The sequence below is a fragment of the Diplotaxodon limnothrissa genome, linkage group LG17 (assembly GCF_057381915.1).
Source record: "Diplotaxodon limnothrissa isolate DT_005_m linkage group LG17, D_limnothrissa_male_GT1.1, whole genome shotgun sequence".
In the NCBI taxonomy this organism is placed as follows: domain Eukaryota; kingdom Metazoa; phylum Chordata; class Actinopteri; order Cichliformes; family Cichlidae; genus Diplotaxodon; species Diplotaxodon limnothrissa.
In genome coordinates this window covers 4,092,649-4,101,913 of record NC_140612.1, presented here as the reverse complement: position 1 = coordinate 4,101,913, position 9,265 = coordinate 4,092,649, and the positions used below count along the sequence as shown (strand labels likewise).

At 39.8% G+C, this 9,265-nt stretch overlaps 1 protein-coding gene across 1 annotated transcript; it reads right to left on the bottom strand.

Annotated features, from left to right (window-relative positions):
* Nucleotides 1-1,436: 1,436 nt before the first annotated feature.
* LOC146614504 (SCAN domain-containing protein 3-like) lies at nucleotides 1,437-8,962 on the bottom strand. The gene is made up of 4 exons (XM_085376607.1): nucleotides 8,804-8,962; nucleotides 8,480-8,551; nucleotides 3,383-3,437; nucleotides 1,437-2,968 (listed from the first exon to the last, which is right to left on the bottom strand). The coding sequence occupies exons 1-4, from the start codon at nucleotides 8,960-8,962 to the stop codon at nucleotides 1,437-1,439; spliced, it is 1,818 nt and encodes a 605-aa protein (XP_085232733.1).
* Nucleotides 8,963-9,265: the final 303 nt, after the last annotated feature.

Here is a 9,265-nt window from a genome sequence, read left to right as displayed (position 1 = left end):
TTATGTGAATAATTTTAAAATCTTAGCTCAAACGGCTGCAAAACCTGTTCTTTTTTCCCAGCACGGGGACCTTGAGTTCTATAAGATAAAGCCATAAACATGTGTATCCGAGTCTTCTATCAAAAGTTACAGCTATTTATATGAAGTTGTACAAAAACGCTTTCTTTCGCCAAGACAGTGCGTTTCTCACTGTTGCATGCATTTGAATGGGGAACTCGCCCGAAACAAAGTATAGGTTTTCATTATGTGAATAATTTTAAAATCTTAGCTCAAACGGCTGCAAAACCTGTTCTTTTTTCCCAGCACGGGGACCTTGAGTTCTATAAGATAAAGCCATAAACATGTGTATCCGAGTCTTCTATCAAAAGTTACAGCTATTTATATGAAGTTGTACAAAAACGTTTTCTTTTGCCAAGACAGTGCGTTTCTCACTGTTGCATGCATTTGAATGGGGAACTCGCCCGAAACAAAGTATAGGTTTTCATTATGTGAATAATTTTAAAATCTTAGCTCAAACGTCTGCAAAACCTGTTCTTTTTTCCCAGCACGGGGACCTTGAGTTCTATAAGATAAAGCCATAAACATGTGTATCCGAGTCTTCTATCAAAAGTTACAGCTATTTATATGAAGTTGTACAAAAACGCTTTCTTTCGCCAAGACAGTGCGTTTCTCACTGTTGCATGCATTTGAATGGGGAACTCGCCCGAAACAAAGTATAGGTTTTCATTATGTGAATAATTTTAAAATCTTAGCTCAAACGGCTGCAAAACCTGTTCTTTTTTTCCCAGCACGGGGACCTTGAGTTCTATAAGATAAAGCCATAAACATGTGTATCCGAGTCTTCTATCAAAAGTTACAGCTATTTATATGAAGTTGTACAAAAACGCTTTCTTCCGCCAAGACAGTGCGTTTCTCACTGTTACATGCATTTGAATGGGGAACTCGAACGAAACAAAGTATAGGTCAGGGGTATTAAACTAAAATTTGAGGAGGTCCAGTTGGAGAAAATCTTCTCAAGCAGAGGTCCGGGACATCATAATGTCTAACTTACGTTATGATTGTGATAGAGAAGCAACCTTTTTTTTAAATTTTTATTTATATCTGAACGTATGAACAATAGACTGTCAAATCAATGAAAATACAAGTTAAAACATTTCAACAAAATTTATTGTTAACACTGAAACACACAGTAGGCCTACATTAGAAATAGGGCTGCTGTTTAAAATGAATTAGAGAAAATAAATAAAATGGCTAAATTGTGCATCTTAAAACAAAGTGCTTAATTTCAGAAAAAAAAAGTTTCCCTTTTTCTTTACATTTTACATCTCGACTAAACAGTCTCAATACATTTTCAACAGATAACCTCAAAACATTTTAACAATTTTACAGTTTCTCTTTCTTTCCCCCTTATATTCCACGTCCCAACTTTCTGTTGTTCAGTGAGAGAACTGAGCTTTAGTTCGCTCTACTAGGATTTTAAATCTGGGCTGGAATGGTGTCAGGGCCATTCTCATACACATGTGTAGGTGCTCATTGGTGATCCTGGAACGATATTTAGTTTTTATTATGTTCATTGTGGAGAAAGCTGCCTCACAGCTGTATGTGGAGCCAAACATGGTCAAGATGTACAGGGCTACTTTCCTCAGATTTGGGAAAGCTGTCTCAGAGACCAATTGGGGCCAGAAAGTGGCAGGTTCAGTTCTTCCAAACTGCTCTTTCAGGGCCACATCTGCTTGGAGATCAATTAGTTGCATTTGAAGAGGCCCAGCATTTGCCCACTTGAAGTGCTGTGTGACTTCCTTTGAGAACCCTCTGACATCAGTGATGGCAAATGGGTTCTTTATGAACATGGTGAGCTGCTGTCCAAAGCTGAAGCTATCAAAACGTTTGCTGAAGTTTTCAATCAGCTTATCAACAAAGTCAACAAAAGAGGACACATCTCTCTGTCCCTGAGCCTGTTCCTTCACTGTTGGGAAGTGTGCATAGTCTCCTTGCAGGTCTTCTTTGAACACTTCAAGTTTCCTCTGAAAGCAGCGGACAGCTGTCATCAGTTCACAAATTGAATTGTCCTTGCCCTGCAGCTTCAAATTCAGTTCATTCAGGTGTGAAGTGATATCAACCAAAAAGGCCACAATATCCATGTTTTTCCCATCATTTAAAAAGAGAGAAAAGTTTGTTGCTTTTTGACTTTCCAGCTCTTCCAAGAAAGCTGCTACTTCACTTCTGATGGACCAAAATCGCTCCAATGCCCTGCCTTTGCTAAGCCATCTCACATTGTTGTGAAGCAGAAGATCATCAGCGTGTGCATCAACTTCTCTGAGAAATTCCCTGAGCATGTAATGCTGACAAGAAGAAGATGCCCTGAGAAAATTAATCATTTTCATCATTGTTTTCATCACCTCAGCATACTCGTCTGACAGGGTGGAGCATAACACTGACTGATGAATAATGCAATGATAAGAGATTAGCTCGGGATTGTCCTCTTTCATTCTTGCTACAGCTCCTTTCTCTCTCCCCATCATAGCAGGGGCTCCATCTGTGGTTATTGAAACCACTTGGTTTGGCTCTATTCCTCGCTTTGTTAACATTTCCTTAATGGCCAGGTAAATATCCTCTCCTCTTGTAGTGCTGTGAAGGGAAGTTACACCTAGCAGGTCTTCACAGAACTCTTTCTTATCATTGTTGAAGAACCTTACATAAACTAACAGCTGAGCATTGTCAGACACATCAGTGGACTCATCTACAGCCAAGCCTACACATGGTGTCTTATGAATAGCTTCTTCCAGCTGGGATAGCACATCCTGAGCTAATAATTCACTTCTCTTTGTGGCTGTTGATGCTGACATAGGTATTTGCTTTATTTTGTCATGAAGCTCTTCTTTTTGTTTACCCTCAAGTAATGTTTCTGCTACTGCACTCATGCACTCTTTGACAACACCTGCATCTGCAAAGGGCTTTTTGTGTTGACCTAAAATCCAAGCAACTCTGAGGGAACATTCATGAGCACGTTGTTGGGCGGTGAAAGAACTGGTTAAGATCCTTGTGGACTGATCATATTGGGCTCTGAGACTGCTAATTTTCTGGGACCTGAGTTCAGACTTGGGTGGGTATGATTGTTCAAAAGCTTTGTGCTTTGTCTCATAGTGGCGTTTGACATTGCCACTTTTAATCAGTGCCACAGTTTCTGAACATATGAGACACACTGGTTTGCTGCTTGCGGCCGGAAGAATGAACATATATGCGTCAGTCCATTCAGTCTTGAAAGTTCTATTTTCGGTGTCTACTTTTCTCTTTTTTGAAAGCGCCATAGTTGTTTTACCTCTTGTGACTCCCGCTCACGTCTTGTCTCACTGTATCGTTAATCGTCTCGCTTGTCATTCACCTCTCACCATGTCTTTCCTCTGTCTGTCTGTGTCTGCACTCAGAGTTGCGATCGCCTTGAATGCGCAGATGTGATTGGCTAAGTAGTGTCACGTGGGTGGCTTAACTCGCACACAATTGGTTTGTATGTTCCCTGGTCTAATACAATGTAAGGTTACCGCTTAAAATTGAATCGCCCCGTCAAAATTAAATATAATTTAATATTTTGTTAACTATAGGTCCGGGTCCATATAGGATGGCGACTGGGTCCGGACTCGGACCCCGGTCCGCCTGTTAGTGACCCCTGGTATAGGTTTTCATTATGTGTATAACTTGGAAATCTAAGCTCCAACAGCTGCAAATCCTGTTTTCCCAGCACGGGGACCTTGAGTTCTATAAGATAAAGCCATAAACATGTGTATCCCAGTCTTCTATCAAAAGTTACAGCTATTTATATGAAGTTGTACAAAAACGCTTTCTTCCGCCAAGACAGTGCGTTTCTCACTGTTACATGCATTTGAATGGGGAACTCGCCCGAAACAAAGTATAGGTTTTCATTATGTGAATAATTTTAAAATCTTAGCTCAAACGGCTGCAAAACCTGTTCTTTTTTCCCAGCACGGGGACCTTGAGTTCTATAAGATAAAGCCATAAACATGTGTATCCGAGTCTTCTATCAAAAGTTACAGCTATTTATATGAAGTTGTACAAAAACGCTTTCTTTCGCCAAGACAGTGCGTTTCTCACTGTTGCATGCATTTGAATGGGGAACTCGCCCGAAACAAAGTATAGGTTTTCATTATGTGAATAATTTTAAAATCTTAGCTCAAACGGCTGCAAAACCTGTTCTTTTTTCCCAGCACGGGGACCTTGAGTTCTATAAGATAAAGCCATAAACATGTGTATCCGAGTCTTCTATCAAAAGTTACAGCTATTTATATGAAGTTGTACAAAAACGCTTTCTTTCGCCAAGACAGTGCGTTTCTCACTGTTGCATGCATTTGAATGGGGAACTCGCCCGAAACAAAGTATAGGTTTTCATTATGTGAATAATTTTAAAATCTTAGCTCAAACGGCTGCAAAACCTGTTCTTTTTTCCCAGCACGGGGACCTTGAGTTCTATAAGATAAAGCCATAAACATGTGTATCCGAGTCTTCTATCAAAAGTTACAGCGATTTATATGAAGTTGTACAAAAACGCTTTATTTCGCCAAGACAGTGCGTTTCTCACTGTTACATGCATTTGAATGGGGAACTCGACCGAAACAAAGTATAGGTTTTCATTATGTGTATAACTTGGAAATCTTAGCTCAAACAGCTGCAAAACCTGTTTGCCCAGCACGGGGACCTTAAGTTCTATAAGATAAAGCCATAAACATGTGTATCCGAGTCTTCTATCAAAAGTTACAGCTATTTATATGAAGTTGTACAAAAACGCTTTCTTCCGCCAAGACAGTGCGTTTCTCACTGTTACATGCATTTGAATGGGGAACTCGAACGAAACAAAGTATAGGTTTTCATTATGTGTATAACTTGGAAATCTAAGCTCGAACAGCTGCAAATCCAGTTTTCCCAGCACGGGGACCTTGAGTTCTATAAGATAAAGCCATAAACATGTGTATCCCCGTCTTCTATCAAAAGTTACAGCTATTTATATGAAGTTGTACAAAAACGCTTTCTTCCGCCAAGACAGTGCGTTTCTCACTGTTACATGCATTTGAATGGGGAACTCGCCCGAAACAAAGTATAGGTTTTCATTATGTGTATAACTTGAAAATCTTAGCTCAAACAGCTGCAAATCCTGTTTTCCCAGCACGGGGACCTTGAGTTCTATAAGATAAAGCCATAAACATGTGTATCCCAGTCTTCTATCAAAAGTTACAGCTATTTATATGAAGTTGTACAAAAACGCTTTCTTTCGCCAAGACAGTGCGTTTCTCACTGTTGCATGCATTTGAATGGGGAACTCGCCCGAAACAAAGTATAGGTTTTCATTATGTGAATAATTTTAAAATCTTAGCTCAAACGGCTGCAAAACCTGTTCTTTTTTCCCAGCACGGGGACCTTGAGTTCTATAAGATAAAGCCATAAACATGTGTATCCGAGTCTTCTATCAAAAGTTACAGCTATTTATATGAAGTTGTACAAAAACGCTTTATTTCGCCAAGACAGTGCGTTTCTCACTGTTACATGCATTTGAATGGGGAACTCGACCGAAACAAAGTATAGGTTTTCATTATGTGTATAACTTGGAAATCTTAGCTCAAACAGCTGCAAAACCTGTTTTCCCAGCACGGGGACCTTGAGTTCTATAAGATAAAGCCATAAACATGTTTGTCTGAGTCTTCTATCAAAAGTTACAGCTATTTATATGAAGTTGTACAAAAACGCTTTATTTCGCCAAGACAGTGCGTTTCTCACTGTTACATGCATTTGAATGGGAAACTCGCCTGAGACAAAGTATAGGTTTTCATTATGTGAATAATTTAAAAATCTTAGCTCAAACGGCTGCAAAACCTGTTTGCCCAGCACGTGGATATTGAGTTCTATAAGATAAAGCCATAAACATGTGTATCCGAGTCTTCTATCAAAAGTTACAGCTATTTATATGAAGTTGTACAAAAACGCTTTCTTTCGCCAAGACAGTGCGTTTCTCACTGTTACATGCATTTGAATGGGGAACTCACCGAAACAAAGTATAGGTTTTCATTATGTGTATAACTTGAAAATCTTAGCTCAAACAGCTGCAAAACCTGTTTTGTTTTCCCAGCACGGGGACCTTGAGTTCTATAAGATAAAGCCATAAACATGTTTGTCTGAGTCTTCTATCAAAAGTTACAGCTATTTATATGAAGTTGTTCAAAAACGCTTTATTTCGCCAAGACAGTGCGTTTCTCACTGTTGCATGCATTTGAATGGGGAACTCGCCCGAAACAAAGTATAGGTTTTCATTATGTGTATAACTTGGAAATCTTGGCTCAAACAGCTGCAAAACCTGTTCTTTTTTCCCAGCACGGGGACCTTGAGTTCTATAAGATAAAGCCATAAACATGTGTATCCGAGTCTTCTATCAAAAGTTACAGCTATTTATATGAAGTTGTACAAAAACGCTTTCTTTCGCCAAGACAGTGCGTTTCTCACTGTTACATGCATTTGAATGGGGAACTCGACCGAAACAAAGTATAGATTTTCATTATGTGTATAAGTTGGAAATCTTAGCTCACACAGCTGCAAAATCTGTTTTCCCAGCACGGGGATATTGAATTCTATAAGATAAAACCATAAATACATCAATCTGAGCCTTCTATCAAAAGTTACAGCTGTCTTCATGAAGCTGTACAAAAACACTTTATTTCGCCGAGACCGTGCGTTTCTGACTATTACATGCATTTGAATGCAGTTCTCGCACGAAACAAAGTATAGGTTTTCATTATGTGAATAACTCGAAAATCTTAGCTCAAACCTGTTTGCTCAACACGGGGATACTGAATATTATAAGATAAAGCCATAACTACGTAAATCTGAATCTTCTATCAAAAGTTACAGCTAACTTCATGAAGTTGTACAAAAAGGCTTTATTTTGCAAAGATAGTGCGTTTCTGACTATTACATGCGAGACGTGTCTCTTTACTGTGTTTAAGACACTTTACAGGTCCCTCCCCTAATGAAGAGTAGTTAGCAGCTGATTGGACCATGGAACAGGTGACCACGTTCAAAAAGCCGCTCTGACAGCTCCAGAGGGGAGAGAGGGAGAGAGTGTGTGCAACGAGCGAGTAGCCTGACAGCCGTCGCGGTCCTGACCATGGTTTTCCCAGCCTGTGCTTATCTTGTGTATTTGTGTGAGGGTGAATTGTAAAAGCCGCTCCTAGTGCATTAGCTGAGAGCTTAGGCACTCGTGGGCTGAAGCGGAAGGGGTGAGCTGCCTTTTCTTTTGGAATCGTTTTCTCCTGTTTTCTTGGTCAGGGAGCGAGGGATAGCTCTGTCATTTGTTTGTTCTTTTTCTTTCCTAGGGTTTAGTTAGTCTTTGCTGGTGGGTCTTAGTTGGTTTTGTTTATTATTTTGGCTTGGGCTCACCCTGGAGCTATGCTTCTTGTCCTTAAATAAAATCACCTTTTTTTTACTCACAACTGGTTTGGATGTTTGGCTTGGGAACCAGGGCGGGGATTTGTATCTCTCTCCTCCAACCTTATGTGCGTCCCTACACGCCTAGATTAGGGGCGTAACATAAATGGAGTTCTCACACGAAACAAAGTATAGCTTTTTATTTTGTGAATAACTTAAAAATCTTAGCTCACATAGCTTTAAAACTGTTTGCTCAACGGGGATATTGAATTCTATAAGATAAAGCCATAAATACGTATATCTGAGTTTCCTATCAAAAGTTACAGCTGTCTTCATGAAGTTGTAAACCCTTTATTTCGCCGAGACAGTGCGTTTCTGACTTTTACATGCATTTGAATGGAGTTCTCGCACGAAACAAAGTATAGGCTTTCATTTTTTCAATAACTGGAAGCTCTTGGCTCAAACAGCTGCAAAACCTGTTTCCCCAGCACGGAGATGCTGAATTGTATAAGGCAAAGCCATATTGATGTGTGTCTGAGCCTTCTATCAAAAGTTACAGGTAACTTCAAGCTGTACAAAAACACTTTATTTCGCCGAGACCGTGCGTTTCTGACTATTACATGCATTTGAATGGAGTTCTCGCACGAAACAAAGTATAGGTTTTCATCTTGTGAATAACTTGAAAATCTTAGCTCACATAGCTTTAAAACTGTTTGCTCAACACGGGGATATTAAATTCGATCAGATAAAGCCATAAATACGCATATCTGAGTCTCCTATCAAAAGTTAGAGCTGTCTTCATGAAGTTGTAAACGCTTTATTTCGCCAAGACAGTACGTTTCTGACTATTACATGCATTTGAATGGAGTTGTCGCACGAAACAAAGTATAGGTATTCATTTTGTGAATAACTTGAAAATCTTAGATCAAACAGCTGCAAAACCTGTTTGCTCAACACGGGGATATCGAACTTTAAAAGATAAAGCCATAAATATGTTTATATGCGTCTTCTATCAAAAGTTACAGCTGTCTTGAATGAAAGCATTATAGCAGCTTACCTCGATCATGTGGTAGAACAGACACATGGGCCACCTACGTGTCCTTCTACGGCAGGAGTAGTTGCCACAAACCTGCAAAACAAAAAGAAATGATCAGGTGACATGAACAGATTTATACAGCCATAAGCAAGAGATTCTTCCTGCCTGTGGGCGTCAAACTGGACCCCCCCCCCCCCCCTCCTTACTGTAACTATCAAAACTATCATAGTCTAAAACTATCATCTCATATCAAAACTATTATAATCACATTATCTGACTTTATCAGTTATAACAATGAGAAACGGTAAACAATTTGGCAAATAAATTACTTATAATTGTGCTTACCTGGTCCAAATGATCCACAGTCCCTTTGCATTTGTTATAATCCAGGATGATGTGGGGCTTTCTCTTCCCAGAGTCCTGGACTTGTAGCTCACGGTGCCTGGTGCTCAATAAGACAACCTTTTTTCTTTGCTTGGGGACCTGGACGGGAGAGACGATCATCGAATCTTACTGCCCGATTAATTTGCTCAAATCATTTTTTTTTTGACATGGTAGCATGAAACAGAAGAGCCCTGTCTCCCCATTTCACAGGCTTGTTGTCGTTTCATGTTGAGACCTGTACAGGCCAGCCAGCATCACAAGCCCCATGTAAGCCTGCAACTCCTCATCTTCCAGTCTTTTACTGACCTGTTGCCCCTGCAGGTTGGTGAAATGCAGGATTAGCTGCATAATGTCCTTTGCAAAAAAAAGATGGAAAGTGCTCACAGGGCTGCTGATCCTATACGAATTGCATAATGGGTTGGT

Bases quoted from the DNA above. Each gene is read 5' to 3' on its own strand.
- LOC146614504 (XM_085376607.1), bottom strand. From the start codon at position 8,962: ATGATCGTCTCTCCCGTCCAGGTCCCCAAGCAAAGAAAAAAGGTTGTC. The intron at 3,438-8,479 runs GTAAGCTGCTAT...TGCGCATTCAAG, and splicing joins TGTTCTACCACATGATCGAG to GCGATCGCAACTCTGAGTGC. The intron at 2,969-3,382 runs GTGAATGACAAG...CTTGGATTTTAG, and splicing joins GAGGAAAGACATGGTGAGAG to GTCAACACAAAAAGCCCTTT.